We start from the raw sequence: 23,905 nt of genomic DNA, 5'->3' as shown, positions 1-23,905 counted from the left end.
CAGCAAAGCTTACTGCCTGGGAGAGAATGATTGGTCACATTTTCCATGTCTCCACACTTAATATTTTTGTAGCTCACAACCATTTTACTAATCAGAACTCTGACATGTGCTTCATGCTTGTGTCCAATTACTCCAGGAGTGACACCAAGTACAAGTGAAATCACAAGTTCACCCTTCAAGTGAAACGCACGAAGAGAAGTTTCTGTCCCTGACAGTGTCAGGAAGACACAAGAGGCCCATCTTGTCAATGCACTCTTCGCATCCGAGTGGGACACCCCATCCGTCCACACCCAGTTCTTCAGCTCTGTCCAAGAACAGAGGCATTCAAGGGCCCAAAATACGGCTGGAACTAATCATGTACTGCTCCTGCGGAGCTCAGCTTCTGGAAGAAACAGAATGGCTCTTCTGGTATCCTCTTAGGAGTTGCATAATTAATACACACTAAGGGTGAAACTATGCCAAAGCCGTTGACTGTGTGGATCACAATAAACTGTGGAAAATTCTGAAAGAGATGGGAATACCAGACCACCTGACCTGCCTCTTGAGAAACCTATATGCAGGTCAGGAAGCAACAGTTAGAACTGGACATGGAACAACAGACTGGTTCCAAATACGAAAAGGAGTACGTCAAGGCTGTATATTGTCACCCTGCTTATTTAACTTATATGCAGAGTACATCATGAGAAACACTGGGTTGGAAGAAGCACAAGCTGGAATCAAGATTGCCGGGAGAAATATCGATAACCTCAGATATGCAGATGACACCACCCTTATGGCAGAAAGTGAAGAGGAACCCAAAAGCCTCTTGATGAAAGTGAAAGAGGAGAGTGAAAAAGTTGGCTTAAAGCTCAACATTCAGAAAACGAAGATCATGGCATCTGGTCCCATCACTTCATGGGAAATAGATGGGGGAACAGTGGAAACATGCCTAATCATTAACTATCATATAAGAAAATTAGACCATGCTATAATCTTCAAAGGTGTTGTTTCAGTTGGTTAACATGACAACTCCTCACCCATCAGAGAAAGCAAACTGGAAAATTAAAGGCATCCACATGTAAATGGATAAGTCACTGGTATTGGTAATCACAACCAATCACAACACAAAATGAACCACAATATGGATGTGTATAATCTACACATACATATATGTATAATACTACACAGAAGAAACAGACTTATATCCATGAGAAATGCATGGTTCTACCTTGAAGCAAAAATGTTTATCAGGTTATAAAATACTCTATTATTATGCAGACTCAATCAAGTGTTGAGACCTAAATAGCAAAATATAATTCATGTGCTCAGATTTTAAAAATTCTTTTTTTAGAAGGAAAATGAATATATATACAACTAAAGTCTGAACCTCTAGGTTTGTAATTTTTAAAAAAATTAAAAACCTATGTATCATACCATAAACTAAAGAAGTCTGTACTCTTAACAAATACAGAATACATGAAAATCTATTATTCCCTGGTAACCCCATGACCCCCTGCTAGCAAAGGCTCTAAAACTGTGCAGCCTCTGCTTTACGACTGACCCTGGGTCAAGCACCCATTAAACACTCATAACCACGAGGGGTAAGGACAGGTGAACCAGGATGTGATGGACAATCAATCCCCAAACACCGAAACCATGGGAACCCCTGGACACTAGACAAAGAAAAGGAATAATTATGTCCCAAACAAGGTAGCATATTCACTGATCTCACTAAGTCCAGAAGATGATAGAGGCTTTTTATTTTCAAAGACAAAAGCATGACAACAATGAAAAAGCTACCATTTATTGTCCACTCCCTCTCTGCTGGGAATATAACACTCATTAGTTCTCACACAAACCATCAGTTCAGTTCAGTTCAGTCGCTCAGTCGTGTCCGACTCTTTGCAACCCCATGAATCACAGCACGCCAGGCCTCCCTGTCCATCACCAACTCCCGGAGTTCACTCAGACTCACGTCCATCGAGTCAGTGATGCCATCCAGCCACCTCATCCTCTGTCGTCATTCCCGACTTAGAGATGTGGAAACACGCTTCAGAGTTAAGTTATTTAACTCACAACTTGTAAGATTCCTGATGGGTTTTTAATGGGTCTCTCCTAGCGCCACTGTCTCCTAACAGCTTCCCAGACCACTGGAAATATGACTGGTATTAAAAGAAGTATCAAATTCTGGCAAATATCATGAATAAGAGAGCCACACCCCTGCCATGATACAGGAGGGCAAAAAGGTACGTATTGGTGAGCCAGTGTCTCTGGATTAGGGGTAAAAATCTGCTATGTCTCCATGCCTTATACATCTCTGTGATGAGTACTGAATCAAGTATGACAGAAACAGCAGACGTTTCTCCTGTGACTATTATCTGCGTTTCTGTGGCCAAGTTTCTCATCTATAAAACGAAGCAATTGTATTTACCTCATAGGAAAACTGTGAAGATTAAATACAACCTCATATAGTGCCTGGCACCAAGAAAAAGATTCTTTTCCCTCATCCAGTCTGGTGCAGACAAGCAGTAAATACTGTAATAATTCAGAAGGAAAATACCACTGTGGGATAAGTAAAGAGAAGTTTCAAAGAGATCATGGGGCGTGCACGGGGCGGTGGATGCACTCTGGAATGTGTTCTGGTAAGGCGAGTCTGCGGAGGGGCACGGAGCGCCTCTGGAGCGCAGCAGGACCACCAGGCAAGGCAGCACTCGGTCCGGAGCACTGTGACACACAGCCCTGGGGGAGCAGGTCCACAACGGGGTTTCTCCTTCCCCTCTGCCCCGAGCACCATGCACTTCTTCCCTATTCCCGTATTTCAGAAGGACAGAAACCTTCAGCTATCATCCTTCCATGGGGCTCCCTTTGGTGCCATGCAAGTAGTGTCTGCTGAACAGAGGCAGAGGATGTCGATAAGGGCAAGTCAGTCCCTAGGTTCCTATGATTCCAGCTGTATCACTGACTAGTCAATCCTTCTTACTTTTCATTATCCATCTCAGCAGTAAGCGATGGGTTCCTTAGTTATTCTTGACTACCTAAGTTATTTCTGAGATCATGATAACTCACTGAAATCCAGTTAAACAGTAACCCAACTTATGGAGTAGCTGCACCTGCCATCATCTGGCTCAAGTTTAACAACTGACAGGCAAACGGACAGAATGGTATCATGATCAGCCACACGCTTCCTGAGAAATCACCTACTGTTCAATCCCCCCGCCACACACACACACAGGGGGTAAAAATTCACTACACTGCAACCTGAAAAAATGCAAAATTCACATTTCTAAAACTTAAGCCTCTTCTAGAAGTTTAAGTAACCATTAACGGATAATAAAAAGACAAAGCAATGTTAGTTACAGAGGTACAAACCATAAATAAAAAAGCAGTAAATGTCATATCCCTAGTTCCCAAAGGTTGGAAATCAGGTAGAAATCAGAATGTCAAGCTACGTTTGCTGTCTTTTGTAAAACTGGCTAGGAGTTCCTACAAGAAAGACAGGCACCCAACATAAATAGCCCACCACATTATATAGCACCACCTTTTCAAGTTTATGCTTGAAAAACTGACAATGTGAAGAAAATGCAAGATTTAATTCACCTCCATGTCTCAAGCTCACAGCCCCGTACTACTCCCTGAAAAGAGGAGCTGGTATTACTGGGACCAGACAGCCTGTGAGGACCCCCGGCAGCCTCGCAAGCAGCCTCCTGTCTATTCCAGCACAGTTCTCTCTCTCTCTCTCTCTCTCTCTCAAAGCCTGTGTTAAATCTGTTAAATCTCAGAGAAAAGGCTTCTCCTCTGACTCAGGGTGAGCTCTAAAGTTCATGGCGAGAAATCTTGAAGGGGGTGTTTTTTTTTTTTTTTTTAATCCATTAGAGTAAATTTAGAACACATATACTGAACTTGTCCCTTAATTTCTAAGAGACATATATCACTTTCTGGGTATCGAGTCTCTAGCCATGGCCATTAAACTGGTAGAATCTTGAACCAAACTCTACTCAGAGAACAAATGTGAAAATAAGATAATTATGAATCATTTCTTAGAGAAGAAAGTCAGACTCATTCTTCATTTTAATTGATGTGCAAGACAGTCCCAAACAGTCCAACACCCGTGGAGAGCCACTCACTGGGTTCTTGTGGTGCTGTTACAGTAATCCCCTATCTACAGGCAACAGCTAGCACCTAGACACCATTTGTCAATGACCCGTGACTGGCTTCAGCATAAACAGATTGGTTACCAAGTAAAATCCCATTGGTAGAGAATCTGCTTTGGGCATGTTTAGGTTTTTATGCTCCTCTTCTCTTGTCAAATTAGCTGTAATAACTGGCCATCAACACATTAAGCCTTCTCTAAGGGGTTGTCATTTGGTTTAGCGGATGTCTTTAAAATCCATTATATTTCTATAGCGATTTACATTACTACCTGGACACTGCTTTCCTTCCAGAAATAAAAATAAGGATGTGCTCTTTATTAGACAACAACCACTTGCCATCAAGACTGCTCTCTGGCGCCCTGCTTTCCTAAAGATGACTGTTAAAAGGCCAGGAGCCTGAGCCCGGGGAGGGTGAACTTGTTCAGTTTCTACGAAGACTAAATTTAAAACTATCAACCTTCATTTAACATAGACTTCTGTACTGCTTCAAGTCTCAAAAGAGAACGTTACAATCCCCAAAGACTAAATCACTTGTCTCTTGTAAGAGTTATCAGAATAGCATTATGCTCAAAGTGACAGCCTGGCTCTGTTCTGTTTGTTAATGCAGCACAGACTTGCTGGCCAACTGCAACTGGCTGTGAGTCCTTATCGCAAATAAAACTGTTTTTGTGCCATTTCTATTTTTCACTTAAACGTCGCCAGCTCCTCCAGACTCAGGACCTGTCAAGTGTCCTGCTGCCAAGACTCTGCCTGTCAGAAAGGTCAGCATCCAGTACCTTCCAGTTGGGTCCCAGAGGGCCTCTCTTGGTCTTGACGGACTGGAATAACGCTGGGTCTTCATCAGCTTTGTAGTCCTGCAAAGCAAAACAAAGTCAGAGGCGGAGAAGAAAACCAGAGAAAAATTTCTACCCTTGGCCAGAATAGCCCTTTGCAGCTACTAAGCACAGGACAGAAACTGCCTGGGCTCACTGTGCTTTGCATAAATGCAGGGAAACGCTTCTATGCGACATGAAGTTGTCCGTTGGGTTCTCTTTGCTCTAAGCTTTTACCTTAAGGCAAAACAACTATATAATAAAAAGCAATACAAGTCTTGATCAACAAGTACACCACAACTGGTTGCTGGACTGCTGTTACTATCTCTAAGAACAAATTTTTAACACTTCTCAACAGTTTCAGCATTTTGATATACTTATCATCATACTCAAGAAATTAAGCAGATCCACACCAGTTCTGAAATGCCCACGAGACTCTAACACCTGCTGGAGAGCAACTACCATGACTGGAAACAGATCAGAACTGTGGGTTCTGTGCACCCCAAGCGCTGCCACGTCTGGGTCTGAGGTGGAGCCCGTCCGTGGAGAGTCACCGGTACAAGTGCCTTAGGGACCACCACACTCAGGTCAGTCCCGCATGGCCAAGTGAGGTGAGGGAGGGCTTTACGACTCCGTATGGGACTCAGTTACAAGCATGTCACAGGGCACGGCCCTAAAATCTAGGTTTTATGCAAGGTTCCTGTGTGTGTAAATTCTATTTCCCTTAATATAGTCTTTCTGGTAGAATGGAAAATACAAGAGAAATAAACCCCTTTAATCCTATGTGCTTTACGGAAGTTCTTGTCATTTCGCACGTACACGTACATAATCCACATACAGAAATTAAAAATTATTTTTGAAGAGCTAACGTCCAGATTTAAAAAACAAAGTGAGTTATAATACTAACAGTGAACAGAGGTCGGGTGAAAATATTACAAAAGGACAACCCCTTTCTTCTTGGGCAGGGGTCCTTCTAAAGCAGGGGTCCTTCACAGGATTTGTGGAGGACCACATACTTTGAGAAAAATGCCCAGACAAGTCAATATGAAAAAATATCAGTTTTAGAGATAAAGTCAGTGCAAGCACTGAACGCACGCCAAAGCACAATACAAACTTTCAAAATCAAAGAAAACAGGCTGAGAAGCAGCAAATCAAGACTCGACAGTTATTCAGTAAATGCATATGGCATGTTAGTAGTTTCCAAAGAGAAAGTTACAAATATATCATATGAGGAAGGAGAAAAGCGAGGTTCAGGTACATAACAAAACTTCTTTAAGGGGTGGTAACTGGGCAAATATGTGACCTTGAACTCAAAGCCTGTCTAAACGATTACAGAGGCGAACCTGACTGGCGGCGTTGGGCCTTGCTGCTGAAACACGCAACACGGCACAGACACAGGAGGAGGTCAGCCAGCACCTCCAGGACAACAAGCTGGGATGAGCCGACTGCAAGGAGTCGGACAACTGCAGCTACCCAGTGTGTCTGGGCGTATCAGCAGAGTTCAACTACTGTCAGCTAACAGGAATTCTTAAATCCCAGTTTAGAACCGCACCCCAGAATTAACAACTTCACTGCGGACTGAGGGGGGAAAAAAAAGAATCAACTGCACAGGTGGTCCTGAGACCAGGATTCACAGTGAGACACCAGCTCTCCTGCTAACAAACAACCGAGCAACGTTTTCTTTTAGGCCAGAGCCTTGGAAACCCAGAGATGAATTCCATTTCCTCCAAAACTGAAAGCATTTAACATCCTATCAAATAATCACTTTTGACATCACCTCCTTCGATTCAAGGTCTATTTACTGAACAGCCATCATGGAGAAGGGTGCACTGCATCAGCACCAAGCAGCGCGCAAGATGCTAAGAGGTGGTCTGGGGGTCCGAGAACAGAAGAGCCGGCACCTGGGTCTGGCTCCTAGGAGGTCAGTGTGGCCGGGATCAAAGCAAGAGAGACAAAGAAAAGGTACCCGGAACCACAGGGATCACATGTCCACTGCCAGCAGGGAATGGAGAGAGGAAATTACAGTCAGAATGGAAAGCAATCAACACCAGCTGAGGAAAACTGTTTTTTTTGCTAAAGCGCATTGTGTTAAAATCTTTTATGATAAAATTTTAATTATCTGTATAATATTCAGAGGCCTTGCCAGTGTTTAACACTTACCAGTTCATCCCACTTGAGGGAAAAATACTTTTTTTTTTTTTTTGCATTTTTACTAAGCAGGGTGTGACCTTACTGTGAGCAAGATGCCCAAGTTTTTGCTTTTTCACAAAATCTAAGATATTATGGAGCCCTGCATGAGCTGAATAGTAAATAATCACATTCCCTGACTCTGAGAGACTGCCAGTTACAGGCTGCTCCATTATTTTATGTACCATTAAGAAGGGAAACACTAGGCCAGTAAAACACGCCACAACTGGAAGGCAAATCTGACTTTGACTATATTAAAACATGAGAACGAGGGAGGGGATCTTAGAACGGATGAAACAGAGACTGCAGAACCATCTCTGTGGATTCTAAACTAGCCAGCTTCAAGACAGAAAGAAAAACAAAGTCCACAAAATACAGTGTACACAAGAGTCAGCAGGACCGACAGCATCCAACAGGGCAGGAGACACACCAAGGCAGAACCAGTGCACGAAGAGTGAGCTCGGTCCACACTGTCATCAGCGTGGACGACTGTCACGTGGAGGCAGACTAATTAGGGGTGGGTGCCCCAGGAGAAGGGCCGACGCAGGCTGCAGGATTAAGGCGGCAGCACTAAACGTGAAAATGTCAGATGGACTTCTGGACAACACTCCTTTCTCCGTCCTAACCCCATCCAGCACCACACCAGGGTGACGACTTACGGGATTTTTCAATACTTGTTTGACATAAGTAACTGAAAACTATGGAGTGACAGTTATTTCAGAGCCTTCATCATTAGTGCTGTGGACTGGATAACTTTTCTGAACCACAGAGTCACAACATGTTAGGGGGGGAACCGCATCCTGAAGACCACCCAAGCCGCCTGGTTTCCCAGGTGAGGAAGCCACGGTCCAACAAGGAGGTGGCACGGCCTGCCCACCTGGGGACCTGAACACCAGCCTCCTCACCTTCCCTCTGTCCCAGGCTCATTGTGGGCCATCACACAGCAAGACGGCAGAAGGGCACCCACACAAGCCACACAAACGAAACACAATTCAAAACCAGCAAGCAGCAGCAGCATCACAGATACCAAAGTGGATTCTCCTAGAAGGCATGAGTGTGTGCACATAAAACATCACACACACACACGCACACACACCCCCTCCAAAGCTAAGTCTCCCCTCTCTGCTCTTTTCCCTTGAATACAAAGCAGCAACATTAACGATACACTGGAAATGTTAACAAAACCCAATTATTAACAATAGCACCTTAACCTTGACAGATGAGGAAAATGCCTCTTGTCAAAACCTAGGAATTTTCGCACTTTTTAATGTTAGTTTGAATACATAGATGTTTAATCAGCTGAATTAAGTAGCAAGATATTAACAAGCAGCAAGCAAGTGTGGTTTTATTAACCTCACTTTTGTATTTATATAACATTTAGTTTTTTGAACAATATCTTTCTGGCTACAATTTTATCTTTGGGTATCCAGTTTTGTCTTTCTATATTTGAAATCAACTGGCTGATTTATATCCGTATCACAATGAACAAATATATTCCTTCATGTATGACAGTTTCAGCATACAGAATGCAACCTCAGCTACCAATTATAGCTGCAAATGAGCAATAGTGTGGAATGAGACAGCCTGCTGGCTTTGTTAGTATTCCGTCTCCTTTGGGATCCCGTGGGGAAAGGGAGGCTCTGATGAAGAGAAGCCCTTGGCTCATGGTTTATTGTGCTTGCCACCAGCTGCAGACTTCTCATCTCATTAGTTTTTTAGAATACTGTGGGTGAAGACAGCTGTAGCCTACTTGAGTCTTCAGCTCCTGGGTATTCTGAAGGCTGAATTTGCTATGCACTTTCTGTAATCCTTGGGAAAAAAAAACACACAAAAAAACAGGAGATTCACTGGGCCAAGGAAATGTATTTTTTAAATGAGTTTTAAAATCATGTTTAAAAGCAGAAAAATCTTATTGCTAAGGTGCACTGTGTTTAAAATTCTTTTATGATCAAATTTTAATTGTCTGTATAAAATGCCCCGAGGCCTGGCCAGGAATAAGGGCTCAGTAAAACCATCATTATCAAGTTAGGTGTAGTGTCCCCAGACACTGCTCGCTCCACCAATGCTAGTGCCTGAACAACAGAAAAACACAATGGTATCAGCATAAGGTAGATGCGGACCAGTGTTAATACAGCTCTATTTAATTGAAAACTCTGTTTAAGTAACAAAGGAGGCAAGTCAAGACGCCCTTTGGAGAACAAATAAAATCTAATATGGTAAATAAGTGGATTACTGAGTCTCCATGCTGGAGCCACAGAATACATTCATTAAATTCTTATAAATAACTGTTTTCTGTCACTGGAATACAAAAGTTGTGCTACCTCTTGGGTGTACATCTGTTACTCACTACAGCTCTCGATAGAAACTCTCAATAGAAACCAGATTCATTCTGAAAACAAAGAATATAAGTTTTATGAATCTGTTAGCAAAGTGGCTGCGCCCCCAAGCCCAAATGCAAGTACAAAATCTGTGCTGAGCCAACCCGAACGTCCTTGAGCCCAGACTGAACTCATGATTATGAATGGGGAAGGGAGCAGGAGGTGGGGGTAGGCTGGTAGGAGTTTCTTAACAGCTTGTGGAAAAATCGAGAGCTCCCGACACCAGAAACTGCTTAAAGAACCACGGCTGGGTCACCGCAGGTGAGGTGACGCTACCTGTACAGTGAGAAAAGGAAACGCCGGCCAGACCCACGTATGTGAGCAAGTCCCCACACCTGCCCAGCAGAGTGAAACAACTCTGCCCCACACCTGGCAAAGAGAAACAACTCTAAAGGGTAAACAAAAACTTGAGAGGGATATTAGAGTCCTGCAGCCTGCTTGTAAAATGCTGTCCTTTAGCATAAGATGATTAATTAGGTGTCTATTCAAATAGCTCAAAGATAATCACCAAGTTTAAAATGCAGATACTGCTGCTCAACTCAGCAGAGCTCATTTCCTCTAATCACACCCTAAAAGTAAAGACCAGGATGGGGGAGAGCTGAATTAAATAGGAAGATAAATAGCAAACATCATTTATTAGCACTGCGCTGGATTTTTCAGTACCGTGGCACTTAGACAAAAGGGGCTCCCAGACACTATCATCACTAGCCCCAGTGTGTAACTCACTGGAGCTGAGAAAACCAAGTGACTCCAAAGGGGAAGCCTATTAAAAGAATAAAAATGTTTGCATTAAATTTTGCCAAGTAACAAGAGGTGTAAAGAGAAATTAACATTTACTAACTTGTTTAAGAAACTCATTTCAACATATTTTCAAATAAGCAGCTTTCTTTCCGATTTTTAATTACATCTCCCCAGTGACTCCTCACCCTTTCAGGTTCCCACAGAGTACCATTAATATAGTATAAGTAAATCTTATTAATTCAGGTCCTACCACCTTGGAATTTATAATAATTTGGACAGGGGCTGGACTGAAGTTTATCTTTGCATGATCTATGAAAAAAAGATTTGCTACACAAATTAATAGAGTAACAAGATCTCAGGAGGGCTGTTTAAACAGTTCAGAAGTGTTTTAGAGCAATTCAGAAGCATTCATTTGCATATAATTATTATGCTAATTACAAATCATTCTTATCTATTCATTAAAGCAGATTCCCAAAGGACCACTAATTGTCAATAACTTGTTGGCCTAGTTTCTGTTGCTGAATGTACCTCAAAGGAACAGAGTGGCATTAAAATATATTCTCTAATTCAGCCCTCTCATTAATCCTTACTGGCTTCCCACCAATGAATCCTTAAAACGGAATTTTTAAACAACTGCCCTGAGAACTGAGAAATGCAGTCAAACCTACATACCCAAGCAGAACACTTACTTGTAATCTTTTCAACCTCACAGAGACCCTGCACAGTGAGACTTCGGGTGGGCGAGCATGGTGGACAGGGGAGGCGGACGGAGGCTGTCACAGGACCCTGTGCTGAAAGGTGGCCCCAGCCTCCGGCACTGCTGGGCTAGAGCACAGCTAGGGCAATCGCCTCCTCCATTCTTTCTCATCTTGTCCGAATCACAGCCAGAGCCTGCCAACCCTGTCATGTTTATGAAGGCAGACCCCTCAAAGCCTTTGGAAGGTTACAAATTAATACAGAAAGAGAAAAAAAACCCAGAATTTCAGCCATGAAAAGAAGTTACAACCAAAAACCTGATGTCAACAACCCAGCAGGGAAACCAAATAGCTGGGGACCAGAAGAGGGGCTTTCCGGGGAGCCAGGGCTGGTAGGTAGCCCCCAGGTCTCCCCTACAGGAGTCAGTGGGCTACTGGTTTGGAGGAGCCCATACTTCATGCACAAATATACGATGTATTTGTTACTGTCACATGTTTATTACTATGTATTTACATATCACAGCATTAAAAAATATATTTTAAACTCTTCACATCAATGAAATTAAGTACCAATACACCAATAAGTCAGTCTTATTAAAGATGATTGTTAAATATTATATATTTTAAAATTAAACTGCACATGCCTAAAATGTAAACAGTAAGTTTAGGAAAGTTTTATTTAATATGTGCTGTGCCTAGTCGCTCAGTCGTGTCTGACTCTTTGTGACCCCATGGACTGTAGCCTGCCAGGCTCCTCTGTCCGTGGGGATTTCCCAGGCAAGAATACTGGAGTGGGTGGCCATGCCCTCCTCCAGGGGATCTTCCCAACCCAGGGATCGAACACAGGTCTCCTGCATTGCAGGCAGATTCTTTACCAGCTGAGCCACCAGGGAAGCCCAAGAATACTGGAGTGGATAGCCTTTCCCTTCTCCAGGAGATCTTCCCAACCCAGGAATCAAACCAGGTCTCCTTGCATTGCAGGCAGATTCTTTACCAGCTGAGTTACCAAGGAAGCTTCCCTGATGGCTCAGATGGTAAAGAATTCCTGTTTTTAACATAAAATGCATTTTCTTAAATGACAGTAGATCGTAGAACATACTACGTTAAATTCCTTAAAGTGGGAATATCCTCTTGAGAACCTACAGGGCGAGCCCTCTCCAGTACAATGTTCATTCTGGTCCATGACCTGGGCTTCAGGCACAGCTGCTCCTAAGTCCCAGGAGCCCGCTGATTACATTAGCACCAAATTAATATGGCTTCCCTGATTCCTCAGCAAGTGAAGAATCTGCCTACAATGCAGGAGACACAGGACAGACAGGTTCAGTCCCTGGGTTGGGAAGATCCCCGGAGGAGGAATTGGCAACCCCCTCTAGTATTTTTGCCTAGAAATCCCACGAACTGAAGAGCCTGGCTGGCTACTGTCCAAAGGGTCTCAGAGAGTCAGACACGACTGAGCGACTAAGCTCAGTTGCTTAATTATAAAATTAAATATAATATTTAATTATAATAAATAATTATTAATTATAAATATATAATTTAAATTATACATTTTAATTTTAAAATATATAATATTTAACAATCATAATTGCAGGAAAAATTTTAACTTTTGGTTTTTTTCAAACAGTAATACAAAATCTGATAAGCAGGATCATTCCTGCTATTGTTTTTGGAAACCTTATTTTTGTTCTGGGCACACACCTCCTCCTAGTTAATCCTCCTCACAACCTTGGGACAAGTACTACCATCGCAACTGGGGATGAGAAAGTGAAGGTCCTGCCCAACCAAGTTCACGGCAGCTGAGCAGGGCTAGGACGCAGAGATGCTGCCCTGTGGACAGCCAGGCTCAGAAAACTTCACTGCAGAAATGCGATATACTTTACACTCATCACCTGATAAGACACAAACACTTCACTCCCAGATCAATCTAGAGAACCTCTCCTTGAGGGCTTCCACTGCTATGGGCCTTCATTAGGAATACACTTTAGAAACTGGATTCGGAGCTGTTTATGCTGATTTCTTTAAAAATATCTGTCATTAGCTGCTCAAAAAATAAAAAAAACCCACAAAAAAAGTTTTCTCTTACCAGACCATTTCTCTCCACCCCAGGAAAACTTCATACCTGACCACCTCCATCACCCTCTCTGATTTTTTTTTTAAACTCTGAAACCGTGCAAGAAATTAGAAGTAAACACTAATAACAGGTTCTAGTGGGAAAAGTATCTTCTACCACATAAGCTGGTACACGCAGAGTTTTCAGGGGAAATTTTTATATTCTTGCCAAGATTTAAGCAAGCAGGAGATAAGCAATGTGTTCTTTTCCCACAAGAGGGCACTGCCATCCAACTATGCCTTCAAATACACAGGACATTCTCTAAATCCACCCCTGGATGCAAACCTAAGTGTTCCAGAGTACTTGACCATGTAAGGCAGCAGAAGAAAGTGGGGAACATTTCACATTTCTTTCTAATAAGAACCATGCTTACATTTATTTATATCTTCTCTGAGAAAGGGTGGGAAAAAACAAAATACCTCCAAAAGTCACTACAAAAAGGATCCTGACAATGGTTTGCTTCACAGCATAGCAAAGGGAGATGAGACAGGCCACCGGCAAGCGAAGTTTCTTAAGCAAAAGCAAAACCACTCTTGCCTCAAAACCTGTGACCTGAGCCGTTCTGTTGTCTTCTCTTCTGGAGCTCAAGGAGGGCACGACTCCAAGCCAGGAACTGAGTCACAGTTCTCACCTCTTCATTATGCACACACTTCAATAAAGAGGATAAGTAGCACCCTTTTGAGAAAGAAATGAGTATCTGGGTTCATTCTAGTGGCAGAAGGAAGAGGTTCTCAACTAGGCTGAGTGTGTGCTCACACCAAGGAGACCCGAAGCACTTGGCAACCGCAGGCTTCTCGCACTTGCTGGAAGTTGGCCACAGGCTTCTAATAAACAAAAGCTCTTTTCAGGGCTAAAGAACAGGATAGCCACAGCTCTGAGAGGCAGACTGCCCTTCTTAGGAAGTGAGAAGCAGCAGCTGGGACACAAGGAACATCTAAGATGCAGGTGTTTCCAGAAAGCTGTGAGCAAGAACGAACTGGAGCGACAATCAGCCCTGACCATTGAGGATTATCGTCTACCAAGGGTTATTTCTGAAGTCTACTAGGTTGACCCCCAAAGTGTCATTTTTGCAGCTCAAAAGCTGACAAATGTTAACAATTTCATATGGTCCGATCAAATATTTAACTTTTTCCAGTCGGACTTCATCATGTTTCTAATTTTAAAGAGGAAAAAAATGTAATCTTGTAAAGATTATTTAGAAAGCATGTTTTCTGATTCTTACATTTCTTTAAAATTATGAAGTTTTTTTCGAAGGCACTGCAATAAAGCACATATTGCCAGACTATCTACTCAAATGTGTAACATCTGGGCACTGTCTCACACAACGTCTGATCAAAAGAAAAGATATGCCTGAATCCTTCCTAGAGCACAAGAAACAAACACTGCTTAAGTGTGACCAAAATTTACAAGCCTAAATAAATTATACCAAGTTTCATCAGCTTTCCATGGCTGACATTTAGGAAAAAGTATGTTTGAAAAGAGCAGTAACTTTAAAACAATACATACTCAAGGTTTAAAACAATTATAAAGTGCCAGACTGTTCAATACTCAAATAATGGAATGGTGCTCAAAGCGAAAAACAGCTGCTGCTGCTGCTAAGTCGCTTCAGTTGTGCCGGACTCTGTGTGACCCCAGAGACGGCAGCCCAACAGACGCCTCAGTCCCTGGGATTCTCCAGGCGAGAACACTGGAGTGGGTTGCCATTTCCTTCTATAATGCATGAAAATGAAAAGTGAAAGTGAAGTCGCTTAGTCGTGTCCGACTCTTAGTGACCCCATGGACTGCAGCCCACCAGGCTCCTCCGTCCATGGGATTTTCCAGACAAGAGTACTGGAGTGGGTTGCCATTGCCTTCTCCAGAAAAACAGCTGCTGCTGCTGCTAAGTCACTTCAGTCGTTTCCGACTCTGTGTGACCCCACAGACAGCAGCCCACCAGGCTCTCCCGTCCCTGGGATTCTCCAGGCAAGAACACTGGAGTGGGTTGCCATTTCCTTCTCCAATGCATGAAAGTGAAAAGTGAAAGTGAAGTTGCTCAGTCATGTCCAACCCTCAGTGACCCGGTGGACTGCAGCCTTCCAGGCTCCTCCGTCCATGGGATTTTCCAGGCAAGAGTACTGGAGTGGAGTGCCATTGCCTTCTCCGAGAAAAACAGCTCAATGGGTGGAAAAGGCAGGTCTCATATGCTGGTTTCCAAAGGCAACCGAGACTTCAGATAATCAGATACAGAGGAGCACACTTCTGCTGTCAACTGAAACAGGATGCTGCTCTGCCTACCAAAACATATCACCAAACATACAGATCATAACCAGGGAACAGTCAGTGCTGGAAAGAATAAGCGAAAAGCACAAACTTCAGAAGCCAATTTATCTTCCTGGAGATCGCCATCATCATGGGACTTCCTACAAGCGGCTTGGATGACCCCACCAATCCCATTACTGTCTGTGGATATGCAATTAAATGATGGGGGCTCTTCACTTAGTGGCTCAAATGGTAAAGAATCTGCCTGCAATGGAGGAGATCTGGGTTCAATTCCTGGGTTGGGAAGACCCTCGGAGAAGGGAATGGCAACCTACTTCAGCATTTTTGCCTGGAGAATTCCATGGACAGAGGAGCCTGGAAGGCTACAGTTCACGGGGTCACAGAGAGTCAGACACAACTAAGCGACTAACACTTTCACGTCTTCATTTATCTCCCATCTCGTCAGCCTACGAACCCGGACTTTGCCGGCATCCTGGAGTCCAGCACGGGTCTCTATCAGATGTGAGAAAAAAAGCTCTTTGGTGGAGGGCACTACACATCGCCAATTACATGATCAGAACAAACAAACTCCAAGTCACTCAAACACTTTAACACGTTTACTGACTAAGAATCTTGCACGCTCTTCAGACAGACACAATTCTTACTTTATCTGGAAAAATATTTACCATGCCAATAGAGAGCAAATAGCAAGTTCCAATAAATGTTTGCTAAGTGAATATGAAAACATATGAGTGGTGTTCTCTATCTTAAGTACCCACATCAAAAGACATCCCAGGCTCTCTAATCCTTTTACTCTACTGTATGCATGCCAATTTCCAAACATGGCAGAGTTTAGGGGTTACGGATGGAGGCAACCAAGGCCACCGATGCAAACTGCTATTACGATGGGGCGGGGGGCAGGGGGAGAACAGGGGACGCGCAGGAGGATGGACAAAAGAGCAGGCACTTGCTTGTTTTACATTAGTTAAGAATGCTCTTCATCAACATCATGCAAAGGAAGAAACAACATACAGAGAGATGTTCTAGAAACAGTAAGTCAGCAGCACTGCTCTTGGGTCCTGACTGCCCTTCATCAGTAACGGCAAGTCACAGCACTGCGCTCGGCTCAAACTCCTTAACAGTGCAACTCATGGCTGGTGTGGATGTTCTCATCCATGGCCTCCAAGTGAGGTTCCCCGGGCTTCCAAAATCCTAGAAGAGACCCCCTGCCCTGTTCACCATGAACAGGGCACTAAAGCACTTCTCAAGAGTGAGCAGAGATCACCTGAGAGCAGGACAGAGTCCAGGGCCCCGGAGGTGCCGACCTGGCCATATGGCAGTTATACTCATGGGCAGGAAAGGAGGAGAAGCTGGGAGTGACAAACCGGGCAAAGGGGGTTAAAAAGGTCGGAAGAAGGAAGAGATAAGAATGAAACCTGAGCCTCATCTCACAAGCACAAGCGTACTGGGTCACCCACAGGGAAAGGGCCCCTCGAGCTCTCCGAGAAGTCTCCGCCAAGGACTCGATCAATCAGACCACACTGAGCACATCACATCCTGTTTGTGACCCAGAATCAATACAGCATGTGAGTTTCCAACCTGTCTCCTCCTTTTAGGAATACCATCTTCAGACAACCAGCACCAAGCTTACAAAACTGGGCAACTCTTGGTTTTGAAATGCCTCATTTAGGAAAAATCTTTCACTTTTAATCAATACAGCCTAAGATGTTGACACGAGGGTGAAAAATCCTTCTCTTTAAACTTGCTGCATTTTCATTTGGAATGGAGCTATAGTTTTAAACTACATCTACCGAACAACTTAATACTTTGAGGCTATCAATATTTGCTTATTATTGACACCTGTGAGCCTTAAAAATCTGAACATTTTTTCTATGACAAAAGAATTGGAAATGCTAAAAATCAAGCCCCACACATGTACTTCAGAGGAAGCACAGACTATAGAGGAAGGCTGATACAATCCTTTCTGGTTACACACAAATATCTAAAAATGTGGTTCCAATTTTTTTTCTTTTTTTAAACCGTGCTCATTTTCTTTCAAATTACTTCCAAAAATGAAGGTCTCTCTGATGTTAATCGTGTGTACACTTCAGCTCACACTTTAAAGAGTCTCCCTCTCCTGGGAAGTGACTTTTGTATACAAATCATGGGAAGCTACTTAGACAAAGTGCTGGAGATGATTAAAAGGGGCCAGATTCAAATTTATACCTTAAAAAAAAAAAAAAGCAGAAGCAGATGTCAACTGACTCATTTGTGTATGTTTTGGAAATGAGTTGAAGATATGCATGTGCATTTCATCAGGACATTTAAAGAATTCTCAACTTTTTACTGTGGTTATGTATCAAGAACAACTTTAGAAATTAAAAATACTTTGAAGCTTATATTCCACTGGAATATATGCTGGACACCTTGACTCCTTCTTACAATCTGATCTAATTGAAACACTTTTTAATCTGACAGAAAGGTGTCTGCTCACGTAGAAAGGAGTGTTTTAGAACTGAAGGTACATCATATACACATCATGGTCTAGGATTAGTGAAGAATAAACTGAAGCAGCATTTGCTCACTTAATACTCATATTAACGATAAAAACTTCATTTCCTCCAAACTGTTGCTCACCCCACCCCCTAATTTTAATACCGCACAGGGGAAAAAATCTGCACCTTCCCACCAAACCTTTATTGAAAAGCTCTTGACATAGGCAATGAGCACCTTGCTGGGTCCTAGAAACACAGAGATGATCAGTCTAGTCCAGGCCCGCAAGGGGAACCCGGTTGACTGAGGAAGGCTTTTCAGGAGTGACGTCCGGGTTATATCTGAAATGGGGGAGGGATGGGAGGCTGAGGGGACACAGGAGGTGAGTGGGGGCGGGGTGTGTGCTTGGAGCCTGCTGGAATCACGAGCAGAAGGCGCCTTCCTTCTTAAAGAATGTAACATCCTAGTATTGCACTCTAATGCCTCTTTTCACTAAAACAAGAAATCTGATAACCGGGCGGGGATGTTTACACTGGAATCGCAGACTGCTCAGCTCTTTCATTAGGCAGAGATGCATCTTCTAGAAAATTACAGAAAATACTGGCCACAGTAACAGTCCTTTGCAGACTTCCCATTAAGTCATCGAGGGAAAAAACCAAGTAACCCATCAATTTAAATGTATGTATGATTCCTGTAGCAAACTGCTCGGTGACTGCATCACACTGGCAGAAGTTCACAGAGTCATTCTGACAGTGTCATCCTTCGATTACATAAAGACGTCAAAGCCCCCAACCTGAGCGTTCAGTGACACTGCGGATCTAATCACACCCCTTCCATGCACGGTGAAATATGGTACATTAGCATGACCCAAACCCAGAGAGCGTACAATGAGAACTGTCTGACACCAGCAAACCAGCATTGACAGATACTCAAAGACGTCAACAGTTGCTGTGAACTAAAATGGTGTTGAGGGCTGTGTTTGGGTTAAATCCACCTGCAGTGACAGAAAATGCCCACCAGGTGGAGTAAAAAGATTCAAGCTTCACTCCCAACTTCTGGTTTCTTAACTTCCACCCAATTCATATTCATCCTGATTTGGGAGACTTGGCCGCTGCCGCTACTGCTGCTAAGTCGCTTCAGCCGTGTCTGACTCTGAGACCCCACAGACGGCAGCCCACCAGGTTCCCCCGTCCCTGGGATTCTAATTACTAACCAACTGTTTCTGTTTCTTTTAAAGCAAGTAATATTCGGAGAAGGCGATGGCACCCCACTCCAGTACTCTTGCCTGGAAAACCCCATGGACGGAGGAGCCTGGTGGGCTGCAGTCCATGGGGTCGCTGAGGGTCGGACATGGCTAAGTGACTTCACTTTCACTTTTCAGTTTCATGCATTGGAGAAGGAAATGGCAACCCACTCCAGTGTTCTTGCGTAGAGATTCCCAGTGACAGCGGAGCCTGGTGGGTTGCCATCTATGGGGTCGCACAGAGTCGGACATGACTGAAACGACTTAGCAGCAGCAGCAGCAGCAATATGCAGGACAGAAATTCAACCATTTAAAGGTGTTTTAAGAAAAATTAGCTTGTTCAAGAAAAACTAGGGTTCATTAAACACAAAATGAAAACCAAGGAATTAAGTTGGACTGAGACTAAAGTGAAGTCATTCAGTTGTGTCTGACTCTTGCAACCCTGTGGACTATACAGTCCATGCAATTCTCCAGGCCAGAATACTGGAGTGGGATCGAATCCAGGTCTCCCACACTGCAGGTGGATTCTTTACCTGCTGAGCCACCAGGGAAGCCCAAGAATACTGAGTGGGTAGCCTATCCCTTCTCCAGCGCGTCTTCCCAACACAGGAATCGAACCGGGGTCTCCTGCGTTGCAGGTGGATTCTTTACCAGCTGAGCTACCAGGGAAGCCCTCCAGGAGTTCAGGTACCAGCCTGAGCTTGGAGGGATCTCCACACCTGCAGGTCTCCCTGCTGGAAATCCACCTTGGCCCATTCTCAGTTACCAAGCTCCCAACTCCAGCGTCAGTTTATCCTTAAAGAACAAGTTTTAGGTACTAACAAGTGATCGCTGGTGTGGCAGTCACATCCTAAGATGACCCCTCTCCCCGCACTGAGTCATGATCTTGAGTAATCACCTCCCCTGAGAACAGGTGGAGCCCATGACTTGCTTCCAGCCAAGCGACTAAGGCAAAGGTGATGGGCTGTCATCCCTTGATGAGGTTACATCACACAACCCTTCCCTCCATTTGTGGTGATCTGTCGTGTAGAAACAGAAAACCCCACGCTGAGTGAAAAGAGGTCGCCCCCTACGCCGTCCACACCTCTGCAGACTCGGCCCCGTCTACCCTGTCCCCTGCATCTAATCTAGCTACCCACGTTTGCTGAAGAATCACCATGACCACCATCTTATATGTCTTTCTCAACTGTCTATACGTAAGCAAGCAAATGCATGCACATAGATATTATCCTGTTCCCTCCCCATTATCCTGGAAAGGAGTCCCTATCAGTACAAACAGGCTCACTCCCTTCTGGAAACTGCACTGAACTCCACCAAACGGGTGAACCACATTCACATTAGTTCCCCACCTATGGAGAAACATTTTGAGACTTCAGATCGTTTCCTTATAAAAATCTTACATTTATGTATTTGGTACTTCACACTGAAGCAACAGATTTTATTTTCTAGGGCTCCAAATTCACTGCAGGCAATGACTGCAGCCAAGAAATTAAAAGACACTTGCTCATGGAGAGGAAAGCTATGACAAACCTAGACAGTGTATTAAAAAGCAGAGACATCACTTTGCCAACAAAATGTTCATCTAGTCAAAGCTATGGTTTTCCCAGTAGTCAGGCGTGGATATGAGAACTGGATCATAAAGAAGGCTGAGCGCCGAAGAATTGATGCTTTCAAACTGTGGTGTTGGAGAAGACTCTTGAGAGCCCCTCGGATTGCAGGGAGATCAAACTGCTCAGTTCTATAGGAGATCAACCCTGAATATTCATTGGAAGGACTGCTGCTGAAGCTAAAGCTCCAATATTTTGACCACCTGATGTCAAGAGCTGACTCACTGGAAAAGACCCTGATGACGCGAAAGACTGAGAGCAGGAGCAGAAGCGGGTGACAGAGGATGAGATGATTAGACAGCATCACTGACTAAATGGACAAGAATCTGAGCAAACTCGAGGACAGAGGAGCCTGGCGTGCTGTGTGCAGTCCACGGGGTTACAAAGAGCTGGACACGATTCAGCAACTGAACAACACTGCTTCAGACTGAGTAGGACCAATTCCGAGAAGTGGAATTTTGCTGGGGCTAAGAGGACATACATCTGCAATCTTGCTACAGAGGCTGTGCGACTCACAAGCCCACAGGGACATACGGAGTGCGCAATGGGTCGCCCCAGCCACCCAGGTGTGAGCAATTAGTTTCTTCATTGCACTCAAGCTCATTAAGCTCATCTGACAAGTATTCACAAGCAGCCACTTGGTGAAGAGCAGATAGGTTCCTGAACACAGAACAAGACACAGCAATGAGACAAACAAGAGCTGAAACTCAGAAGAGGGGAAGACTGATGCGAAGAAAGGTGAAATCCCCCAAAGCAGACTCTGCAGGACACACAGGCTATTGCCCGAGAGGAAGGACCCCAGACTCCACCATGCGTCAACCACTTTACTGTGCTGGGTCTGTCTCACCCGGAGTGTGAGCCTCGAGGGCACTGGAGCAACCTCGAGGAGCTACTGGGGGCGTGCCAGCCACACCGACTGAGCCCCGCGACAGGGGCTGACTGCTATTACAACACTGCCCTTTCAGAAATGCAAATGCGTCCTTAAAGCCTCCTTTGACACCGTGGGCTCTAATTTCCAAGGAACATGAAAGTGCAGAATCAAATGAACAAATAAATTCAACAGAAAACCCAAACTGGGTCTGGCAAGAGGGAAGGATGGCTAGGTGGTCTAGGTGTTTGCAACAGAAGCTAATCTGATGCAAACATTAACTGCTGCTGCTGCTGCTAAGTCGCTTCAGTCGTGTCCGACTCTGTTCGACCCCAGAGACGGCAGCCCACCAGGATCCTCCGTGCCTGGGATTCTCCAGGCAAGAACACTGGAGTGGGTTGCCATTTCCTTCTCCAATGCATGAAATTGAAAAGTGAAAGTGAAGTCGCTCAGTCGTGTCCGACTCTTAGCGACCCCATGGACTAACATTAACTAGAGGAGGCCAAAGAGATCAGGTGGAACCTTAAGGGAGAGTGTAGGGCAGCCGTCCGTGCCAGCAGAGGGCACACGAGAGGCTCTCAGAAGGCAGAGCCCAAGCCCCTCGACGACGCCAGTCTCATCCACCTCGGCCTTCACACACGCCAAAACTGTCAAGGGCACCCGAACCTCCCACCACACAGCATTCCTTCCCCTCTCCCCTTTATAGCAGAAAATACGCATGTTGAGACTCTTCTCTTTTTAAAAAAATGTCCAAAGGTCTGAGAATCCTTCCATGATATCATGTGCACTTATAGTTTCCATGACTTGAGAAAACACACAGACAAACGCTTCTATGACACACAGTTCACAGCAGCGCTGTTTACAATTGCCAGAGGGTGAGAACAACCCTAATGTCCACGAAGAGAAGAACGCACAAACCAAACGTGGCATTCACACCCTGGACTGGTCTGCACCCGTGAAAAGGAGCGACGGGTGACACGCCCTACGTGGTGGACGCATCCTGGAAACATCACACCGAGGTAAAAGAAGCCGGACACGGAAGGCCAGACATTGCAGCGGCTCCACCCATACGAAACATCCACAACAGACAAGGCCACAGGGCAGAAGACACTCAGTGGCACAGAGGCTGGGGGGGAGGGAGCAGTGTGGGCAGACGGGGACGGTGTCCTTCTGGGGAGGTGAGCATGTGCTAGAGCTAGATGGCGGTGATGGCCATACAACACTGTGAATGCACTTCACACCACTGCACGTTTAAAAGGGGCTAATATGTATATTATCACAATAAAGAAAAAGGTACTGTAAAATCAGTAAACTTTACAACAGGCTATTATTTTACTGGGCTTATGGAGAGGGGAATGGCAACCCACTCCAGTATTTCTGTCTGGAGAACTCCATGGACAGAGGACCCAGGTGGGCTATAACAGTCCATGGGGTAGTAAAGAGTTGGACATGACTGAGCGACATCACTTTCACTTCCTGATATCTCAGCGGTAAAGAATCCACCTGCAACGAAGGAGATACAGCTTCAATCCCTGGGTCAGGAAGATCCCCTGGAGAGGGAATGGCAACCCACTCCAGTATTCTTGCCTGGGAAGAGGAGGAGCCTGGAGGGCTCCAGTCCATGGGGTCACAAAGAGTCTGACATGACTGAGCAACTAAACAACAATAGTAATTATCCAACTAATCTTTAAAGGGTAACTTGGAAAACGGGAGCTAAGAATGATGAAACAGAAAGCTGCACATACTTATGTGAAAAACCGCACATACATACTTATTCACCCCCCAAACCACGCTCGTACACAGGTTCTCAGAACTCTGCTAAGAATAATGACCATGACAGCAAAGATTTATTCCACTAGGCACTGCTCTAAGTGTTCACGCTTAATCCTGTGAGGTAATTAGCCCCATTTTACACGAGATAAAACAGGCACAGAGAGGCTAAGTAACTAAGGAGCTGGCAGGCAGCAACCGCAGAATCTGAAGCCAATCTAGCTTCTGATCGCACGTCCTCAGCGCCACTGCCCTGGACTCACAATGGAGACCCCCCTCAACCGGCCCGCCCAGCCTCTCCCTGTCCATCCACCCACACGTCCTTCCAAGAGCCTAACCTGCCGCGCCTCTGCACGGCGGGGACTTCCACCCGGAGCCGCTGGGGTGGGCTCTCGCCTGCAAACGCTGACTGGGGGCCCACCGTGGCCTGAGGACAGGAACGAAAAACCCCTCCGGTGGCTCCACAGAGGTGCCTGCATTCTGCGGGAGAACAACGTGCAATGCACACCTCTGAGCCACAAGGCTGGACCACTTCGTGTGGCCAGCACACCTTTGTCAGCACCCACAGTAGGGTCTGAACGCCTTCCCAGGAGCACCCAACCCCGTGGGCTGCATGCACTGCTGCTCCGGGCA

The 23,905-nt window shown here is 44.8% G+C and overlaps 1 protein-coding gene across 2 annotated transcripts in view; it reads right to left on the bottom strand.

Annotated features, from left to right (window-relative positions):
- The window catches only part of PITPNB (phosphatidylinositol transfer protein beta), a 61,330-nt gene that overhangs the window by 14,979 nt on the left and 22,446 nt on the right, over nucleotides 1-23,905 (bottom strand). For both annotated transcript variants that reach the window (XM_027566430.1, XM_027566431.1), the window contains exon 8: nucleotides 4,907-4,984. In XM_027566430.1, the coding sequence (XP_027422231.1) occupies nucleotides 4,907-4,984 (78 nt within the window). The remainder of the gene's footprint in view (nucleotides 1-4,906; nucleotides 4,985-23,905) is intronic.

The sequence above is a fragment of the Bos indicus x Bos taurus genome, chromosome 17 (genome assembly GCF_003369695.1).
Source record: "Bos indicus x Bos taurus breed Angus x Brahman F1 hybrid chromosome 17, Bos_hybrid_MaternalHap_v2.0, whole genome shotgun sequence".
Lineage (NCBI taxonomy): Eukaryota > Metazoa > Chordata > Mammalia > Artiodactyla > Bovidae > Bos > Bos indicus x Bos taurus.
The sequence above is the reverse complement of the archived record's forward strand: the minus strand, read 5'-3'. Positions and strand labels throughout refer to the sequence as shown.